This window comes from Heptranchias perlo, chromosome 1 (genome assembly GCF_035084215.1).
Source record: "Heptranchias perlo isolate sHepPer1 chromosome 1, sHepPer1.hap1, whole genome shotgun sequence".
Classification (NCBI taxonomy): domain Eukaryota; kingdom Metazoa; phylum Chordata; class Chondrichthyes; order Hexanchiformes; family Hexanchidae; genus Heptranchias; species Heptranchias perlo.
In genome coordinates, this window is record NC_090325.1 from 57,727,564 (window position 1) to 57,750,090 (window position 22,527).

Genomic DNA, 22,527 nt, shown 5'->3' on the forward strand with positions numbered 1-22,527 from the left:
GACCACTGGCTCATTTTTGGCAGGCGAAAGGAGCACATGATGTAATTTTTCTTCGAGATTTTTACCTGCCCCTGTTGGGCACTTTTACTTAGCCAACTGAAGATCATCTTTGGCCTTGCAACAGGTTATTGACCAGTCCTGCAGTCTAGGGGTTAAACACACTAGTCATTAGTGTGTTTGTTGTTTCCATTTCTCTCCAGAGTCCACTAAAGCAAGAGTTGTGATACCTGCTCTAGTAGATGGGCTTATGCTGCTGAGACTTTGTAAGTGAAAAAGGGACAGAGAAGGGATGAGGGAAAGGGGTGGGTAGGTTTATGCACATGCACATATGTGTAGGGCACGGAGGATGTTTTATCTTCCAGAGATAAGTTGCCACACAGTCCTGCATGACCCATTGACAAAATGGCTTTGATCCTTGGTGGGTGGGTGTATTTGACAGGCAACAGAGAGGTTTGAATTTATAAATTTCATTCTTGGGATGTGCACGTGTCCCAACAATATCCTGGCTGCAGTGCAGAAGACCAGTGCTCCAGAACTAGCTACGTCCTTAGCCAAACTGTTCCAGTGCAGTTGCATCTACCTGACTGTGTGGAAAATTGCCCAGCTAGGTCCTGTCCACAAAAAGCGGGACAAATTCAACTTGGTCAAGTTGGAGGTCTATCATCTTGGCCCCAGGATGTCACTGCAGGAATTCCTCAGGGCAGCATCCTCGGCCCAACTGTCTTCATCTGCTTAGCCAATGACCTTCCCTCTATCATGAAGTCAGAAGTGCATTGTTGGCTGATGATTGCAGTGTTCAGCTCCATTTGCAATTCGTCAGACAATGATGCAGTCTATTCCCGTATGCAGCGAGACCTGGATAGCATATAGACTTGAGTGGATAAGTAGCAAATAATGGGTACCAGTGGACAGGTACAAAAAATAATTACAACTAATGGAATGTAAGCCTTCATCTCAAGAGGGCTGGAATACAAAGGGGTGGAGGTTATGCTGCAGTTGTATAAAGCTCTGGTTAGACTGCATATGGAGTACTGCATTCAGTTTGCCCAGGTATGTCCTGTTCACAAAAAGCAGGACAAATCCAATCCAGCCAATTACCGCCCCATCAGTCTACTCTCAATCATCAGCAAAGTGATGGACGGTGTCGTCGACAGTGCTATCAAGCAGCACTTACTCACCAATAACCTGCTTACCGATGCTCAGTTTGGGTTTCGCCAGGTCTGCTCGGCTCCAGACTTCATTACAGCCTTGGTCCAAACATGGACAAAAGAGCTGAATTCCAGAGGTGAGAGTGACTGCCCTTGACATCAAGGCAGCATTTGACAGAGTGTGGCACCAAGGAGTCCTCGTAAAATTCAAGTCAATGGGAATCTGGGGGAAAACTCTCCAGTGGCTGGAGTCACACCTAGCACAAAAGAAGATGGTAGTGGCTGTTGGAGGCCAATGTTCTCAGCCCGAGGACATTGCTGCAGGAGTTCCTCAGGGCAGTGTCCAAGGCCCAACCATCTTCAGCTGCTTCATCAATGACCATCCCTCCATCATAAGGTCAGCAAAGGGGATGTTCGCTGATGATTGCACAGTGTTCAGTTGCATTCGCAACCCCTCAGATAATGAAGCAGTCCGTGCCCGCATGCAGCACGACCTGGACAACATCCAGGCTTGGGCTTATAAGTGGCAAGTAACATTTGTGCCAGGCAATGACCATCTCCAACAAGAGAGAGTCTAACCACCTCCCCTTGACATTCAACGGTATTACCATCGCCAAATCCCCCACCATCAACATCCTGGAGGTTACAATTGAATAGAAACTTAACTGGACCAGCCATATAAGTACTGTGGCTACAAGAGCAGGTCAGAGGCTGGGTATTCTGCAGCGAGTGACTCTCCTCCTGACTCCCCAAAGCCTTTCCACCATCAACAAGGCACAAGTCAGGAGTGTGATGGAATACTTTCCACTTGCCTGGATGAGTGCAGCTCCAACAACACTCAAGAAGCTTGACACCATTCAGGACGAAGCAGCCCGCTTGATTGGCACCCCATCCACCACCCTAAACATTCACTCCCTTCACCATCAGCGCACCGTGGCTGCCGTGTGTACCATCCACAGGATGCACTGCAGCAATTCACCAAGGCTTCTTCGACAGCACCTCCCAAACCCACGACCTCTACCACCAAGTAGGACAAGGGCAGCAGGCACGTGGGAACAACACCACCAGCACGTTCCCCTCCAAGTCACACACCATCCCGACTTGGAAATATATCACCATTCCTTCATCGTCACTGGGTCAAAATCCAGGAACTCCCGACCTAACAGCACGGTGGGAGAACCTTTACCACACGGACTGCAGCTGTTCAAGAAGGCGGCTCACCACCACCTTCTCAAGGGCAATTAGGGATGGGCAATAAATGCTGGTCTCGCCAGCGACGCCCACATCCCATGAACGCATTAAAAAAAAAAGTTCTGGGCACCGCACCTCAGGAAGGATATATTGGACTTGGAGGTGGTGCAGCGCAGGTTCACCAGAATGATACCGGGGCTAAAAAGGTATTATTATGAGGAAAGGTTGCATTGACTAGGTTTGATTCCCTTGAGTATAGACTATTAAGGGGCAATATAATTGAGGTGTTTAAGATTGAAGGATTTGATCGGGTAGATAGAGAAACTATTTCTTCTGGTGGGAGAGTCCAGAACAATTGGAGCTGGGCAGTTCAGGGGTGACGTCAGGAAGCACTTCTTCACACAAAGGGTAGTGGAACTCTCTTATCCTAAAAAGCTGTTGAGTAGACATTTGTTGGGCAAAGGGTATTATGGGGTATGAACCCAAGATGGGTAAATGGAGATAAGATACAGATCAGCCATGATCTAGTTGAACGGCGAGCAGGCTTGAGGCGCTGAATGGCCTACTGCTGTTCCTATATTCTTAAGAATGACAACTTGGGCAAGGTACTTCAGATGCCAACACCTGTGGAACTTTACCCCAGCATGTGATACCATCACCAAGAGAGGGTCAGAAGAAATAAAAATGGTACCATATTGTGAGAAAATGGCAAGGTTCACTCTCTAGTTTCATAAGTGAAGAATGGCTACTTGGAATACCAACAACTGTGGAACTTTACCCAAGCATGAACAGGATAGAGTAGCTGTAACCTATTAAGGTGCTTATATATGAATACAACAAGCATTCTAAATAAAATGACTAAAGTTGAAGTTGGTGTGGCATTTGGGGATTATGATGGAATAGAGAACTCTAATACCCAATGATGGAGACAAGTATAATAACAATGGTGCAGATCTATATGTCAGGGATACCTGGGGGGTAAAGAAATAGACCCATTGGTACATAATGAGCTTTCCAACTAAATATTTGAGTTGACCATGTATAGTATGATAAAAGCAAAGATAAATCTAGGGGGTTGTTAAAGACTGCTGAGTTAAAACAAAAAGGACAGCTTATTTTTGGGAAAAGATCAGGAAGGTATATGAAATAGAAAGATAATTTTAATTGGGATTTTTAACCAATTTTAGTGGGAATGCCCAAGTGTCTGGAATTTGAGCTAAACTTTGAGTAAGTATAATGAATGCCTCAGGGTGATAACCTTAGCATGATCAAATTTGACATGATTTGGCTTAAATCAGTATCATGAACCATTTCTTAATTGCCACCATGTGACTTCCTCAACTTTGGAAAGTGGAAGACTATACACTATACCAGACAGTGGCTTAGGCTATAAACTAACAAAGAAAAGTGTTGAACATTTAACAGGTAAATGAAGAATACGTAGTACAGACAGCATACTTACAGTACAAGCTTTACTTTTCTCTTGTCAAAACAACAAAGATGCTTTCCAGTGCTAACTCTAAACATAGAAGTTGATCCTTGAAACACAGCCACTGAGCAACATAGCATTGATATTCTATCACTTTGTCTTCTGATTTGCTTTGTACCCCAGAAGGCCTTGGTCTGACTGGGTTGAGTGCAGGTGACCAAAATAAATCCACAATCGGAAGCTGTCTGTCAAATGCCACTCTTAACAGACCTGTCTTTACTCCAGATATAATTCAGTCAAGTTTTTAAAAAGATCCCCAGCATGTCAGTCACACAGAATGTTTGAATTAAATTACTTGATCCATTTCTGAGAAACCTATTGGTGTTCCAACCATTTTCATCAACCTACAATTGAATGAAACTAACATTTGCCCACACTGCTACTGGGGCCATTGCTGGATAGAATATTGCTAATAGTTCTTCAGTCAACAGATAGTAACTAACAGCCCTTATTTCCACAGGAATAACCTACAGCTGCATGTTAATGGCTTTGACAGACTAAACCATGATATGTATGCTGTCTAGTGTGAAAAAACAGCTAGCAGTAACCAATTTTAATGCTGTATGCTATGACCAGTAAGAGAGAATTTAGTAAAAAAAAAATCTATCTAAGAGGAAGCGCTTCAGTTTTATCACAAGGTACATAAGATACTTAGCGATATAAAGAAAGTTAATTTGGAGTACTATTTCAAGTTAAACCACTAAGGCAGAACAAGAGAACATCGGTGCAAACTGAGTAAAGGCAAATTTAGGACTGATCTTAGGAAATATGTCTTCAAAAAAAGTGATCAGTAACCTGTAATCCTCTGGGCAGGGAAAAGCTTGAGTCATTGAAAAGGCAGCTAAATGCAGTGATGGTGGAGATCTAAGATTTCTAAGCAAAAATAAACTAAATGGTCTGAATATCCTCCCTTGTCCATGCTCCCTCATCCATGCCTTTTTCACCTCCAGACTCGACTATGTCAATGCTCTCCTGGCCAGCCTTCTACCTTCTGTAAACTTAAGCTCATCCAAAACTCTGCTACCTATATCGTAACTCACATCAAGTCCTGCTCAACCATCACCCTTGTGCTTGCTGACCGACATTGGCTCCTGATCCGGCAACACCTTGATTTTAAAATTAGCATCCTTGTGTTCAAATCCCTCCTTGGCCTCGCCCCTCCCTAACTCTGTAACCTCCTCCAGCCCTACAACTCTCCGAGATCTCTGCACTCCTTCAATTCTGGCCTCTTGCACAAAACCGATATTCACTGCTCTACCATTGGCGGCCATAGCTTCAGCTGTCTAGCTCTGGAATTACCTCCTTCACCCTCTCTGGCTGTCTGCGCTGCAGGGACTTAAAGAGGTAATCAGGCGGAGTCAACACGGCTTTGTGAAAGGGAAATCGTCTTTGACTATATTATTAGGGTTCTTTGAGGAAGTAACAAGCAATGTGGATGTGGTGTACTTGGATTTCCAGAAGGCTTTTGACAAGGTGTCACACCAAAGACTACTACACAAAATAAGAGCTCATGGTAGAGGGCGTAACATATTAACATGGATAAAGGATTGGTTCGCTAACAGGAAGCAGAGAGTAGGTATAAATGGATCATTTTCAGGTTGACAAGATGTAACAAGTGGAGTGCCACAGGGATCAGTGCTTGGGCCTCAACTGTTTACAATCTACATCAATGACTTGGGTGATGGGACCGAATGTATGATTGCTAAATTTACTGATGACGCAAAGGTAGGTAGGAAAGTAAGTTGTGAAGAGGACATAAGGACTCTGCAAAGGGATATAGATAGGTTAAGTGAGTGGGCAAAAATTTGGCAGATGGAGTATAATGTGGGAAAATGTGAACTTGTCTACTTTGGCATGAGGAATAGAAAAGGAGAGAGATTCCCAAACTCTGAGGTACAGAGGGATCTGGGTGTCCTAGTACACGAATCACAAAAAGTTAGTATGCAGGTACAGCAAGTGATTAGGAAGGCAAATGGAATGTTGTTAATTATCGCGAGGTGAATGGAATATAAAAGCAGAGATGTTTTGCTACAGTTGTACAGGGCATTGGTGAGACCACATCTCGAATACTGTGTGCAGTTTTGGTCTCCTTATTTAAGAAAGGACATAATTGCTTTGGAGGCGGTTCAGAGTAGGTTCACTTGACTGATTCCTGGGGTGAGGGGGTTATTTTATGAAGAAAGGTTGGGCCTGTGTACATTGGAGTTTAGAAGAATGAAAGGTGATCTTATTGAAACATATAAGATCCTGAGGGTCTAGAAGGGGTAGATGCTGAGAGGATGTTTCCCCTTGTGGGAGAGACTAGAACTAGGGGCCACAGTTTAAAAATAAGGGGTCTCCCATTTAAGACGGAGATGAGGAGAAATTTTTTCTCTGAGGGTCGTGAGTCTGTGGAACTCCCTCCCCCAGAGAGGGAGTTCCACAGGGTCATTGAATATTTTTAAGACTGAGTTAGATAGATTCCTGATTAACAAGGGTGTCAAAGGTCATAGTAGGTAGATGGGAAAGTAGGGTTGAGGTCACAATCAGATCAGCCATGATCTTATCAAATGGCAGAGCAGGCTCGAGGGGCCGAATGGCCTACTCTTAATGTGTATGTTTGTATGTATATAAGTCGCACCTTAAAACCTATCTCTTTGACCAAGCTTTTGGTCACCTGTCCTAATATCTCTTTATGTGGCTCGGTGTCAAAATTTTGTCTGATAATGCTGCTGTGAAATGCCTTGGGACATTTTTACTGTGCTATATAAATGCAAGTTGTTGCTAATCTTTGTGAAAACTGCTACTGGACACTTAAGTTTAAAAAAAGAGCTGGTGTAACATATATCTGACTCCCACTTAGATTAAAAGGCCTTTTTCTTCTTTGACAGATAAATTTAACACTTATGTGACGCTGAAAGTACAGAATGTAAAAAGCACCACAATAGCAGTGCGAGGGGATCAGCCTTGTTGGGAGCAAGACTTCATGTTGTAAGTACTGATGTAACAAATCGATGTTCCAGATCTGGGTACACAAAGTTGGGTTTCTTGTGTATCCTCTGCAATTTACTTAGATAAGTAAAAGCATATTAAAATAACTTGTGAAAACCAATGTGATGAATTGCACCTGGGATTCTTCAAGGAGTCTTATTTATGTCAAAATTGCGTTGAAATGTATGTTACTGCCAAATTTAGATTCTCATAATTGCTTGCCAGATGGTAGACTTTGAAGATTACTTTGCTCAATAATCTGGTGCTTGGTTTTATAAACTGAGGATCATGTCTGAATTCTGACTGGGACAATCAACATTTTTCTATTAAATTATTTTGAGAGTTTCAGGCTAATGGTAAAGTTCTACAAGTGTGCCTTTATTAAAATTTTTAAAAATTTATTTAACAATATTCCCATTTCTTTGAAAGGTATTGATTTTATAGTTTTTGGTTTAATATTTGGTCTTGTGCAGGTCTTGCTCCATGGAGTGACAGATGTGGTAGTGAGCCTATTACATCTGTCACAGTGCCATGTGTTGCTTTGGAAACGGGGCTGGGAATTTATAAAGCTACATACTGCTAAATTCTCCCACCTGCAAAACAACACATTCTGCTGGGCAGCAGGATTGCTGCTTCACTTGTCATTGAATAAATTTGTTTTTAATGAATTGGTCGTTTTTGATGAAATTGAAATGTTAGAGATTTTACCAGTAACCATGTTGATTTATGCCTACTCCCCAATTAGATCTCTCCTAGCAATGTAACCCACCTGAGTTGGATGCCTTATCCGACCAGCTGGCAAAGCTCTCTTAACTGGCTGCTGGGAAGTGCATTACAGTGGTGGTTATTCTCCATCTAATTTTTCTTTCTCTTGTGCTCTTTCTTTTATTGGTATGGTTGAGATTGTGAACTTGGTCTGTGAAGAATAATGACCATGCCATCAAAATCCTGACACAAGGTGCAGCGTGTTGGGGGACTATTGATAAGTTGCTTGGATATTTTAAAATTTAGATTTACACCAGTACTAATTGATCCTGAATGTGAAATATAGAGATAAATAAGCCACAGGCCTTAAAGTCAAAAATAGCTAGAAAGCACAAGATATCTGTTATTTTCTAGCTGTTAAGAAAAAACTATTGGGTATTTGACAATCCTAGGTCTTTGGAATCATCTGTGCATTGGAAATGAACTGGTTTGTAGGATGAGCAGGTTGATTCAGTTCCATCGAAAAGGAAAAGGTTTGTTTTCCTTACTCCTATTAAAATGAATAGAAGAATTAACCTTGGTCTGAAGCATACGAACTTTTATGGCACGTTTGCTGCAGTAAAAGTAATTTGTTTATAAAGAGTGGAATTGACCTTGTAATTCATTACTGAGCAACACTAGCTGGGCTCAGTTGCGTAAGCTTTTCTTTACCCCAGTCATGCTTTGCTGTCATTTGTCAACAGTGCCACTATTGACATCACAGGGTCACTTTGATGACCAGTGAAAGAGCATAGAATAAGAGCAACATCCGTTGATATCTGCTGATCTTCATGGTTGCTGTTTTCATCATACAGTAAGAATTGGCTGAAATGCAAGAGATATATTAGTTTATATTTGCTGCTGAGAAAACCAGAAATAAGATCTTAATAACTTACAAATTGATGTTTATGGATTTCATGTGAAACTAAAAAAGGCATTGTTTTGCATTTGTCGAAAAAGTTTTGCTGTATTTAGTTCATTTTTAACTGTTGAAACATATTCAAACGGATAACCTATACTGGAACTAAGATTTTCCAGAATCACAGTATATTATTTAAAGATCACAAGTTAATTACAGATGAGGAAAGTCATTCTGCCCTCCTTAATTCATCCATCAAGAGAGATTCCTCTCCTCACCCCTCCCCTGCCCAAACCAACATTGTAGCATCTGATTGCTTCTTTAATGATACCAAGGTTTTTGCATCCACTATTCTGGAAGCTCTTTTCACTTGTTCATCATTCTTTCTGTGAAGAATACTTTCCAGATATCCATCCTAAAAGTATCTTTTACTAGTTTGAACTTCTTGTCTACTCCCACAATTTAGTTTTGAAGCAATATTCAGGGTTTTTTTTTAACCCATAAAAATAGGATCATTCCTGAGACACCTCCTTTCCAAGCTGAAAACTTCCAGTCTTTCCTCATAACCCAGACTTCTGAACAGGCGACCAACTATGTGGCTTTTCTCTGCACTGCCTCCAGCACTTAAATGTCTCTCTCTTGTTCCATGGTGACCAGAAGTGGACACAGTATTAAAGGTGTAGTCTGTCCAGAATACTATACAGTTTAATCATTACCTCCTCTGACTTGCATTCTACTGTTTTGTTGAGTTCTGCTGTGCATTGGTTGGACGTGTTTAATGTTGGGTCTACAAAGACTCATAGGGCGCTTTCAAGTTCATTTTTTTAGCTATTTCACCACCATTCATGAAGTATGCATGTTTTCCTTCCTCTGTATAACATTTTACACTTGTCTACATTAAATTTCATGTGCCATTGTTCTGCCTATTTGCATATTTTGTCCAACTCATTCTGCAATTTCTGGACTGTCTCTTCCAATTCCACTGCCCCTCCTAGTTTGGCATTTTCCCTCCGAATAGCATTTAAAAAAATTTTTCTCATTGGAAGCCAAGGACCTAATTTTCTAAAAGGAATAAAAAAAATACTGGAGTCTCCTGACCTGTAATGGGTTCAGAATGGCCTCGGAGGAGGGTTCAAGGCCCAATATCAGGGGTGCCTCTTACCTCACTGTTCTACACACCCTGCGCTGCCCAAAAATGGGTGCTTCCAAATTTACAGGCCAAGATTTTTAATGTACTATAGATAAAAATATATTTATTATTACTGTTATTTGTTTATTCAATCATTGGGCACTTAAAGTCTAAAATAAGGTCTGGTGTTTGGATGCTGTGCTGCATCTTGAAGAGGCAAAGGCACAGTATTGATGCAGTAGCTGAAGCAAATTTAAAGAAAGATTTTTTTTAATGCTGGGGACACTATCAAAATTACTTGGTTAATAGGACAAGTATAAATACACTCAAAGATGCAGGGAGTGAGTCTCACCTACAAGAGTAGTTTGAGACATAGAAGCCAAAAATATATCTTAATTAAAAAGGCAAAAAAAGACCTAAAAGTATAAGGAGGACTTCCACTCCTTCGGGGCTGAGAAAAGTAATAGGAGACATTGCGATTGGCCTTGATTTCAGTGCAATGAAGATGGAATACATATGAATATTTGCAGATCAGGAGGCACAAGAGTACAAGGTATAGAAAGGACATTAAAGCCAAAGATAGTGTATAGAGTAGATTTGCCAGGATATTACCAGTGATGGGAAATTTAGTTATGAATAGACTTGAGTTGTTGGAACTATTTCCACTGGAGCAAAGAAGGCTAAGAGGAAATTTAAGTGGCTTTTAAAATTCTGGAGCATTTTGATAGTGAATAGGGAACGACTATTTCCTTGGTTTGGGGAGTTGAGTGATGAGGGGTTATCAATTTATAATTGTCAGTGAGCGTGAGAAGCGAGATTAGGAAAAATTACTTTACGCAGAAGGATGTTGGAGAATGGAATGCTTTTGGCACAGGGAGTGCTTGAGGAGAGACCATTGCTTCTTTTAAGAGAAAATTGGATTAAGGTTTCAAACAGAAAAAGATACAGGGCAATGGGAGAGATTGAGCTAATGGGATGAGTTTTAGATTGTCCTAGCAAAGAGTCAGCACAGAAATTATGGGCTGAATGGCTCCTTCTATGCTGTGCACTTCTGTGTTTGAGGAACAGCAAGTGGGAAGTATGCTTCTTGATGGGCCAGCATATTAGTGAATTTGAGTTCATGAACTGAACTTCTGTGCCCTGCTAAGAATAGTGTAGATTTATTGCTCCAAAGGAATCAGAAGGCAATGAAATTGACCATTCATGTTATTGAGAGAAACAGAAGACGACAAGAACAAAAACTTAATCCTTTCATGTAGTAAAATGTCCCAAAGCGCCACAGAGGAGCGTTATCAAACAAAATTTGACACCGAGCCACATGAGGAGATATTAGGACAGGTGACCAAAAGCTTGGTCAAAGAGGTAGGTTTTAAGGAGCGTCTTAAAGGAGGAGAGCGAGGCAGGTAGGCGGAGAAGTTTATGGAGGGAATTCAAAAGCGTAGGGCTTTGGAAGCTAAAGGCATGGCCACCAGTGGTGGAGTGATTAAAATGGGGGATGCACATGATGCCAGAATTGGAGGAGCACAGAGATCTCGGCGGGTTGTAGGAGGTTAGAGATAGGAAGAGGCGAGTCTATGGAGGGATTTGTTAACAAGGATGAGAATTTTAAAATCGAGGCGATGCCAGACCGGGAGCCAATGTAGGTCAGTGAACACGGGTGATGGTGAACGGGACTTGATGCAAGTTAGGATACGGGCAGCAGAGTTTTGAATGAGCTCAAGTTTATGGAGGATGGAAGATGGGAGGCCAGCCAGGAGAGCATTGGAATAGTCAAGTCTAGAGATAACAAAGGCATGGATGAGGGTTTCAGCAGCAGGTGAACTGAGACAGGAGCGGAGACTGGCAACATTACAGAAGTGGAAATAGGCGGCCTTGGTGTTGGAGCGGATGTGTGGTCATCTCTGGGTCAAATAGGGCGCCAACGTGGCGCATGGTCTGGTACAGCTTCAGACAGTGGCCAGGGAGATGGATGGAGTTTAAATGGCATCATTAAAAAAATTATACTTCTTAAACTAAACTCTTGTAAGTGGGATTCATCACATGCAACAGTACCTTTTCGTCTTAGAAATGTCTATAGCAATGATTTCCATTGGAGGTCTGTGCCTATGTGAAAACTTGAGCCTGCTGTTCATGTGGGTTCCAGACCCACTGCTGTTAGATGAGGAGACTAAACTAGTAAGATACAAGTCAGCATGCACTTGTGCCTATAACTTCTAGAAGTTTTTAATTGACCACAAGACAGGCTGCCATCCACAGGACTTGCTACATGTAAGCCTTGTCCCCTCTATTCTGATGTATTGATGGAAAATTATTGAATAAAAACCCCAAGGAAACCACTTTTAAGGCAGCGAAAGCAACTGGAATTTTTTTGTATAAAATACTGAAAATGAAGTAAAGCATGATCCCCTCAACTTGTTTGTTTCCAGGACAATTATCTATGAAGGCTACATATATGACAGATAAAATTTTCAATAGTGTCAAATTTCAGTAGAATCTATTATAATGCATTGCTTTCTTTTATTTATGTTTAAACTGAAAACAAAAACAATGAAGGTTCATATAAAAAGGTAGCAAATTTTGGAAGGAATACTATTCATGTTTGAAAGGAGGTTCTGAATAGAAAATAAATAATTACAGATTTATTTATTTCTTGGCTTTCAAGATTAAAAGGCCACATTCTAAACAGATGGGCAGTAAAGCTGAAAATGGTGATTCTCCATATTACATGCAGTGATTTATTTAGATAAGTGTGGAATTTCTTTCCAAGTCTTTTCACGATACAAATGCAAGTTTTCTCTTTCTCTTTCTTTCTCGCTCTGTCTTTCTTGCTGTCTCTCGCTCTCGCTCTCGCCCCAATATATTGGGAGGGAGCGGGGGCGCATGTTTGCGGCCAGGAAACCAGGAAATGCCGGCAATGTGGAGGTCCTGCCGAATTTAATGGCAGGCCTTCATTAATGTTTTTTTTACTCCATTTGACGCCCCTTAGCCAGCCAGCTTGAGAAGCTGGCCGGCTGCTGGGTGGGGAAACCTGTGGTGGAAAGCCGTAACTGGGGAGTATTGGGGATGGCCCCCAGCAATCAGAAAAGATTGGGGGGGTGGGGGAAAAGAGGGACTCGGAACCTAGCTAAGAGGAGGGAAGATGGGAAAGATCAGGGCATCCCGGGGGGGGCGGTGGTGTGGATGTTTGGCAGATTGCGGCAGAAGATTTGCTTGAAGGGCTGGGGTGGTCGGGGGGGAAGGGGGAAGTACTTTTGCTCCTCCTGGCCCATGAGCAGTGCTGGAAAAGCACTTACCTGCTGGAGCTGGGCATCTCCTGCCTCCCTTCAGTTACGGGCTGGGTTTCCCGAGTCCTGGGAAACCCAGCCCGTAGCTGTTAAATTCGAATGACTCCCAAAATCTGAGGAACAGAGCTTCATATGAATATTACAATCACAGATCCGCCTCTCCAGAGTGGGTTACTTGGCCGCCCCCAAACCCGCCGTGGTTAAACCGAAAGTAGACACGATCGTGGCGGGGAGGCGGTTAAAATTACCTTCTCTGTCTCTGATCCTCGTCAATGCCACGGAAAATCTGATTGTTACTCCAAATTGTACTCTTTACTATTAATTAGGGGGATTTTAAAAAAAAATTACAGAAGTTAAGATTCTTAAGGAAATGAACACATTAATACATCTGATTTAAAATCCTGCAGTTGAAAGATTCTAAATAATCACATTATCCCTTCAATAAGAGATATTTCATAGCAGTTCAACATCTTTACGCTGTCCTGCATGTTAAAGTAAGTCACGTAAGATTTTCACTCTACTTATACTAAATGTACCCCACATTGTAATGAAAGTTTATGAAACTCCAGCATCGTTTGTAAGTAGCGTTTATTGTCACCATTTGTTATTTTTGATCATCTACAATAAAAGTGTCCGAACTCCCAGTGATAAGTGACAAGTTCCAGACATTTATTATCACTGTTGCTCTACTACCTACTCCCACGACAGTGTTGATGTGCTAAGCTTTTCATTTATTGTTCAAAGCTGTCATTAGAGGGGAACAGTGAAATTTGTGGCCTACAATCTGCAACATTTTGATTTAATTACAGCCTTTACAGTAATTTTTGTTCATTAGTGGGATTCTTTCTCTTATTGGTAGTCCTCATTTTCTTAGATGATGCTGTTTTCTATGTTGCTATAAATATCTTCATATGGTGATGAGATTCTGGGTCTTCCCTGACAAAACACCCGCCTTTCTATTGTAGAAATGGATGAAAGATGAGTTCAACTACTTTCCCTTTACTGGAGAACTGGTTTATAATTGTTATGTGATTTGGATGTTCCTGTATATGCAAATTAATTCTAAATATAGCTCAGCAGCATGGGGACAATTTCACACTCAGCTACAGAGGGGTTTCTGACTGTGTAAATGTAATGGTGGACGGAAGCAACAGGATGTGTTTTGTCACTTGCAAATCTGTTTCGAGTGAGAAGAAACTCAGCACAGCGGCTTCTGTGTGAAGGCTCAATAACAGTTTAAAAATCTACATACACATGCTGTTGGTGCTGGAGTTAAATTAAGCAAGGGAGAAAAAAAATCGAATTCTATTCTATTTCTGCATTCTGGAGTATCAAAATGGCCACCTTATCGTTTAAGGATAGTAGCTGGAAAATTTTCATTCAGAGGAAATGAAAAAGGGAAGTTTAGGATGCAGGAAAGAGAAAGGAAATAATGCATAGAATTACAACGACATTGGGCCGGATTTTGCTGTGAACGGCGAACGAATGGCTCGTTCCTTAGACTTGCACTTGCCCATAGACTTTCTGTGAGCTTTTGCATGGTAAGTTCCTGTAAATTAGAGATCTAAAAAGCGCAGAGCCCTCGACAGGGCATCTGGGGATCTGTGTGAACGGGGCAAACAGCTGTGTCTCTCATTAACCAATCAGATTGAAGCATCATTAATAGCGCAGTCAGAACCAGGAAGTATACGTTAGAATAGTGAATTCAATGTCAAATCAGGTACTGAAAGCGAAATAAAGATGAGGATGTGGACATAAGAACATAAGAAATAGGAGTAGGAGTAGGAGTAGGCCATACGGCCTCTCGAGCCTGCTGATCATGGCTGATCTTCGACCTCAACTCCACTCTCCCGCCTGATTTCCCCCTATCCCTTGGTTCCCTTTGAGTCCAAAAATCTCTCAATCTCATTCTTGAATTTACTCAGCCACTGAGCACCAACAGCCCTCTTGGGTAGAGAGTTCCAAAGATTCACCACCCATTGAGTGAAGAAATTTCTTCTCATCTCAGTCCTAAATGGCTGACCCCTTATCCTGAGACTATGCCCTCTGGTTCTAGATGCTCCAGCCAAGGGAGATTGAATTAAAACACAGAACGAAGAAGTAAAAAAAATGTATTTACATTTTATTTAATATCTAACGATAATTAAAATCTGAAGGAATGGGACACCACACTTGTAAAAGTTAATTTTCAGTGTCAAAGCGGTTATTTGGCAGTAGTTAAGACTTGCCATGCTGCTAAAAGGATACTTAGACTCAAAATGACTTGACTTAGATGTTGTCGAAAACTTAAACTTAATGCTTTGTATAGAATAAGTAATATTAACACCCAAACAAAAATAAGACAAGCGAGAATTTATTAAGAAACTTGTACAAGTGGAAGAGCACCTCAAAGCAATGGTTGAGGATACATCTTCGCTGAGTTCAAGAAACAGCTCAGTAACAACGCCCACCTGTCACAGAATATGGGCGTACACGTACATTCTTTATTGGCTCAGGTAGTTAGTCAATCAAAATAGAGAACCCACCCTCTAGTTCCCATAGCCGTCTTGATATTTTGGACGCAGTCCTGGGAAAGTGCTTTTTCCCTAAGAAACTGTCTTTATTATCAGTAAGTCTGTAGCTAGTCTCAAGGCTATACGGTCATCCATTCCTGTTAGTCAGCTACCTTTCTATCTAAGGGAGGACAGCTATCAGCATGAGAAAGCTCAAAGTAATTACACAATTGTGCTTCTGTGTGTTTTCGTGAGAAACTATTATGTGAGTTTTAAAGTGAATTAGCTGGTCAGTTAATATGGTCAAATATTCCTTCATGCATTTCGTGAGTTAGGTGCATGGTCAAGTATCTCTATATGCATTTCCACAATGTCGACTGAACAGTCCAAAAAAAGCTATCAGGCAAATACACGAACTTCATGCCATTCAATACATTTGAACGGGGAGCCAGACGGCGAGATGCCATTTTCATGCAGCTTTTGGAGGAGCATCACCTCTTGGCCAGCAACTTCTGGATTTCCGCGTTTAACTGTGCACGTGCTGTCGCCGGAAGTTACTGTCCGATTTGTACATGAATAGCGGTGAGCGCTGTTAACCTCACCGTTTATTTTTGCAGCAAAAACAGTAAAGGTGGGTGGGGGGTGCTGGGGGCATTTTCCAGGTGCTAGTAAATTCTCTGCCAGATTAGAAAATTGCCTTTTATATGGAAATTTGAATGTGGGCAAAATTTCTGCACGTTTGAATGATTCATCAATCTCAGACAAGTTACTGTGGGGAGGCACCTAATATCTGCTTGGCACTTCACGACAGGCAAAGAAAAAAATTGGAGAGAATTACATTGAAGTTACAAAATGGAAGCAGGCCATTCAGCCCAAGCAGTTTACGTTGGTGTTTACGCTCTAAACATGCAGCAATCCTAATCCCATATTCCTGCCCTGTTCCCATATCCCTTTATCCCCGTTTCCTTCAAACCGTTTGTCTAATCTATTCTTAAATGTTGACATGACCTCTGCTTCAGTGACTGACTCTGGTAGTGGATTCCACAGCCCCTCGAACCTCCATGTAAAAAAAAGTTTCCCCTGCTCTTTGTCCTCAATGTTTTACATTTCATTTTATATCTGTTCCCTCGCTGTAGATCCCTCAGCCACTGAAAACGGTCTGTATCTATTTTGTCCCATGCTTTTATAATTTTAAACAATTGTAAACAATTTTACAACACCAAGTTATAGTCCAGCAATTTTATTTTAAATTCATTTATAATTTTAAACACCTTTCCTTAATTTCATGTTCTCATGACATGTTTTATATTTTCTAATGATGTTGTCAAGAGGTGGAGACATTGGAGCAAGTTGTCTTCTTTTCCTCTTGGCTGCAGAAGGTGCTTAGCCTCACAAGCCTTACTGGAAGTAAAACCGAGGAGGTATTTCGGAACATAAAGATAAAAAGTTCAGATCTAGCTGGTACTGAATTTTAGGACTTGGTATCGCTAACCAATCCATGCTCCTGAAATGAAAACCACCTTCTGAGGGATTTGTCGCATATATCAACGGAATGGCTTTGAGGCCTGAATTCGGGTTGTCTCCTACAGGCTATCAGTGACTAATAAAAGTTTTTATCTCCTCCTTGCGTGTAGAAGAGTAAAGGAACAACCAGAGGAGTGCGTCACACTAAAAGAGCTAACGTTCACAATGATGCCCCCTTCAAATTTTTTCAACCCATCTACCTCCATCGAACGTGTTGCTTGAAGTGAGGCCAGTTTGCTGCATCTGAACATTGAGTTGCATCTCATCTATTCAGATGTCAGTGAACACTATCTTCAAAATCACTGTAGCACGAATGAAGAAAAAGAATTGAGGGGGCATGGAACATGTTGGAGCATTGCATCACAGAACTCATATTACGATCAACTGCTGTGATCAAATTTATTCCCAGAAATATAGTTTAAATGAAAAAGTTGTTGAAGTCCTCATTGTAGGAGAGAGATACATAATTAATTAAGCTAACTAAACTGTCTGGGAACTAGAGCGTCAAAGCTTCATGACCTTTTAAGGTTAGTAACATGGGGAGATTTTAATGTGCAGTGACTGTCAGCTGTATAACAGAGGATCAAGAGTGCATTATTGATTCCTTGGTTTCACCTCTGTGGCTGTTCCCATAGTAAACTGCTTTACTTCTATGAAAATGCACCCGATATTATGTCGGACACCATGCATCTATCTTTCTATCTGATAGCAATGAATTCTGTTCACTTCTAATACTAGAATAGCATTTGATTTTGTAATAAAAACAGAAAATGCTGAAAACATTCAGCAGGTCAGGCAGCATCTATGGAGAGAGAAACAGATTTAACATTTTAAGTCGGTGACCTTGAGTTCTGATGAAGGGTCATCGACTTGAAACGTTAACTCTGTTTCCCTCTCTACGGATGCTGCTTGACCTGCTGAGTGTTCCCAGCACTTTCGTTTTTTATTTCTGGTTTCCAGCATCCGCACGATTTTGCTGTTATTTGATTTTTAACATGGCTTCTATAAGAATAAGACATTGTTGTTTACAGTGATCGATTTTAGTACATGATACTCTACTGGTTTGGCAGAGGAAACATTACTTAGAACATGTTGTGGACTTAAATCCAGTTCGATTTGATATAATCGAGAACCACTTCCCGCTGTAAGATTGCTTCATCCTGAGACCTACCTGCATCCTTAAAGATTCCGCCTGTTTGCCACAACCAAACAGGGGAAGTTTGTAAAATATACTTATCTGAATGTAGAGCCAGGAGGAGCAGGAATGATCTATCTGACCCCACGTTAAAAGAACGTGGGCCACTGCCACTCCGACTATCCTTTTAACACAGGCCACCAATCCTGCATTTCTGCGGCCGCCGCTCCCTTCTGAACCGGTCGCCCCCCCCCCTCCTCACCGACTTGAGGGCCGCTGCTAACATCATAGTGGTCTAATCTTCAAACACGCTTCACTGGGCGAGCTGCCTCTTACTCTCTGCAGCTCGCTCGCTTCATGGAAATGAAGTCTGAGGCCCAATATTGGGGCTGCCTCGGGTCTCTCCATTCAGGTACAGGGATTGTAACCTGTGCCCACCCGTGTGCCTGAAAATGGTCACACCCAAATTTCTGGGCCAATATTGTAATTATGGTCCAAGCCATGACTTGTTTAATTTTAGCGTAACCTCTTTGTTTCTGTACTCTGTGCACATGTTTATAAACCAGAAGTTTCAAAATAAATCCACTGCACTTCCTTTACCAATATGCTCTGTTATTTCCTCAAAGAACTCTGTTACATTTGTCAAATACTACTTTGTTTTTACAAATCTGTGCTGGTTGTCCTAATTAATCCATGTCTTTCCAAGGTGAGTATTAATTCTATCCTCCATTAAAGCCCTTAGAAGCTTTTTTTGGTATTTACTGAATAAATCCAAATAGGCTAGGTTCATACAGATTTAACATTTTATTTAGAATTCATCAGTAACTGTGATAAAATCTTTACTAAAAGTAATAAGTATAGAATGCCAGATTCATGGAGGTAGTTACCAAGTGTAGTTACATTAAAGAATTTAGGTGACTTTGTAAACTGCAAGAACAAATTTTTGGTAATTGCAAAGGGCCATCATTACTCCTGAAAAGCTGGTAAGAAACTTTTGGAACATAGTTGATAAGTGTACAATGTAATTGTATGATTTGTGTCTCAAACATATTGCAGCGTTAATGGTGTGCAATAAGAAAAATGAGGCATTGGCCTTCTGAGTATATTCCATGCCCCAGAGGATGATTCTCTTAGCAACCATCAGTCAAATTCCAAGATAAATTATGGATTTAAAATGTTTGTTAGGTGCTAACCAAATATTCGCAAGTATCAGTAGGCACATATTACTGTCCATTTTTGATGGGAATACACAAGTCTCATCATCAAAAGCAAATTCTGCAGATGCTGGAAATCTGAAATAAAAACAGAAAATGCTGGAAAAGCTTAGCAAGTGAGGCAGTATCTGTGGAGAAAAAAAGTTAACATTTCAGGTCGAAGACCTTTCGTCAAAACTGGAAGATGTTAGTTATAGTTTTTAAGCAAGTACAGAGCCAGGGAAAGGTGGGGAGGGGAGGAAAGAACGTCTGTGATACGGCAGAGGGCAACAGTGATTAAATGACAAGAGATGATGGTGCAAGGCAAGGAGGGTGGCAATGGGTCAAGTAAAGAAACAAAAGATTGGTCTGCTGTCTGAAAAAATGGGAGCAGTGGTTATGATCTGAAATCAATGTTGAGTCCGGAAGGTTGTAAAATGCCTATACGAAAGATGAAGTGCTGTTTCTCAAGCTTATACTGTTCCAATGAAGCTCAACATAAGAGGTAGAGGACAGAGAGGTCAGTGTGGGAGTGGGACGGGGAATTAAAATGGCAAGCGACCAGCAGATCAGGGTCACGCTTGTGGACAGAGCGGAGGTGTTCAGCAAAGTGATCACCCAATCTGCATTTGGTCTCCCCAATGTAGAGGAGAATGCATTGTGAGCAGCGAATATAGTACACTAAATTGAAAGAAGTACAAGTAAATTGCTGTCTCTGTGGAAGGAGTGTTTGGGGCCCTGAACGGTGGGAAGGGAGGAGGTGAAGGGGCAGGTGTTGCATCTCCTGCGCTTGCAGGGGAAGGTGCCATGGGGAGGAGAGTGGTTGTTGGGGGTGATGAAAGAGTGGACCAGGGTGTCGTGGAGGGAGCGGTCCCTTCAGAATGCTGAAAGGAGAGGGGGAGGGGAAGATGTGTTTGGTGATGGGATCACGCGGAAATGGCAGAGGGCGATATGTTGAATGTGGAAGCTGGTGGGGTGAAAGGTGAGGACAAGGGGAACCGTATCATGGTTCTGGGAGGGAAGGGAAGAGATGAGGGCAGAAGTGCGGGAAATAGGATGGACATGGTCGAGGGCCCTGCCAACTACAGTGGAGGGAATCCTCGGTTGAGGAAAAAGGAAGACATATCGGAAGCACTGGTGCGGAAGGTGGCATCATCAGAACAGATGCGACGGAGATGGAGAAATTGGGACAAGGGAATTAGAGGACATAGTCACAGGATAGGGGTCAGCCATTTAATAGATAGATTTTTGGACTCTCGGGGAATCGAGGGATATGGGGATCGGGCGGGAAAGTGGAGTTGAGGTCCAAGATCAGCCATGATCTTAATGAATGGCGGAACAGGCTCGAGGGGCCATGTGGCCTACTCCTGCTCCTATTTCTTATGTTCTTATGTATATGATGGGAAGCAGCAAGGTCCAGTGTAAGTTAAAGGGATTGCTGGAAGCAGGTCTGGGAGTATTATTTTATTGATTTGGCAGTTTTGGGCCTTCTGGATTATCTGAATTGCCTTACATGCTCCTGCTAAGTCCTCAGCCCTATGTTATGCTCTCTGTTGCCCCATGTCCCTCCAGCCCCCTCCCCCCTCCCAATCTGTCCAGCTCCTCATCTTTAGGGTGCTGCTTCTGGCCCTTGCTCAGTGGCTGCCCTGCGAGATTTCCCGCTCTCTCAAAATGGTGTGTTGTCTGTCTGCGTTGAATTGCGCAGGCATCTCACCAACTACGTTTAGGAACATAGGAACAGGAGTAGGCTATTCAGCCCCTCGAGCCCGCTCCGCCATTTGATAAGATCATGGCTGATCTGTGATCTAGCTCCATATACCTGTCTTTGGCCCAAATCCCTTAATACCTTTGGTTGGCAAAAAGCTATCTATCTCGGATTTAAAATTAGCAATTGAGCTAGCATCAATTGCCGTTGCGGAAGAGACTTCCAAACTTCTACCACCCTTTGTGTGTAGAAGTGTTTTCTAATCTGGCTCTAATTTTTAGACTGTGCCCCCTACTCCTAGAATCTCCAACCAGCGGAAATAGTTTCCCTCGATCCACCCTATCTGTTCCCCTTAATATCTTATTAACTTCAATCACATCACCCCTTAACCTTCGAAACTCCAGAGAATACAACCCCAATTTGTGTAATCTCTCCTCGTAACTTAACCCTTGAAGTCTGGGTATCATTCTAGTAACCCTACGCTGCATTCCATCCAAGGCCAATATGTCCTTCCGAAGGTGCGGTGCCCAGAACTGCTCACAGTACTCCAGGTGCGGTCTAACCAGGGTTTTGTATAGCTGCAGCATAACTTCTGCCCCCTTATACTCTAGTCCTCCAGATATAAAGGCCAGCATTCCATTAGCCGCCTTGATTATTTTCTGCACCTGTTCATGACACTTCAATGATCGATGTATCTGAACCCCTAAGTCCCTTTGGACATCCACTGTTTTAACTTTTTACCATTTAGAAAGTACTCTGTTCTATCCTTTTTTTGATCCAAAGTGGATGACCTCACATTTGCCTACATTGAATTCCATTTGCCACAGTTTTGCCCATTCACCTAATCTATCAATATCCCTTTGTAATTTTGTTTTCATCTACACTGCCTACAATGCCACCAATCTTTGTGTCATCGGCAAACTTAGATGAAGGCACAGAAAGTCTCATATCTAAGTCGTTAATAAATATTGTGAATATTTGAGGCCCCAAGACAGATCCCTGCGGGACTCCACTAGTCTCATCCTGCCAATGTGAGTACCTATCCATTATCCCTACTCTCTGCCGCCTTTCGCTCAGCCAACTTGCTAACCAAGTCTGTATTTTTCCCTCGATTCTATGGGCTTCAATCTTAGCTAACAGTCTCTTATGTGTGCCTTTATCAAATGCCTTCTGGAAGTCCATATAAATAACATCCATTGACTTTCCCCTGTCCACTACTTTCGTCAAAGATTTAAATCAGGCCCGACCATCAAAATGGTTTGGGACTCTCGCTGACAACATCAGGCGGATATTGCAATTACTCCGCCTGCCACCTTCCCAGTGAATGCCAAAGACCAAACTCAGGACCCCTTTGTGCAACAGGTTATTCAGTAAGCCAGTTCCAGTGTGGCCGTCAGGACAAATGAATGCTGGTTATATTAGCTCAAAGCGTTACATGTGAAATGGCATCAGCTTTTCTTCCTCCTTTTGTCCAAGCTCTTTATATGGCCCCAATATACATTATCTTGCAGTTAGGAGAAAATTATGTAGCAATTGGCTTATTATTTAAGACATATAAAGGAGAAAAGGACACACAATTACTTAGATGGTACGGTTCACAATTCTTGGTACCTTAACCTTTTCAGCCATGTTGAAGGACTCGTGCTTTCGCTCTTGCTCTCCCC

General features: G+C 42.0%; 1 protein-coding gene across 3 annotated transcripts in view; it reads left to right on the top strand.

Annotated features, from left to right (window-relative positions):
• The window catches only part of LOC137322543 (protein unc-13 homolog B-like), a 554,720-nt gene that overhangs the window by 182,629 nt on the left and 349,564 nt on the right, over positions 1-22,527 (top strand). For all 3 annotated transcript variants that reach the window (XM_067985478.1, XM_067985470.1, XM_067985475.1), the window contains exon 3: positions 6,699-6,798. In XM_067985478.1, the coding sequence (XP_067841579.1) occupies positions 6,699-6,798 (100 nt within the window). The remainder of the gene's footprint in view (positions 1-6,698; positions 6,799-22,527) is intronic.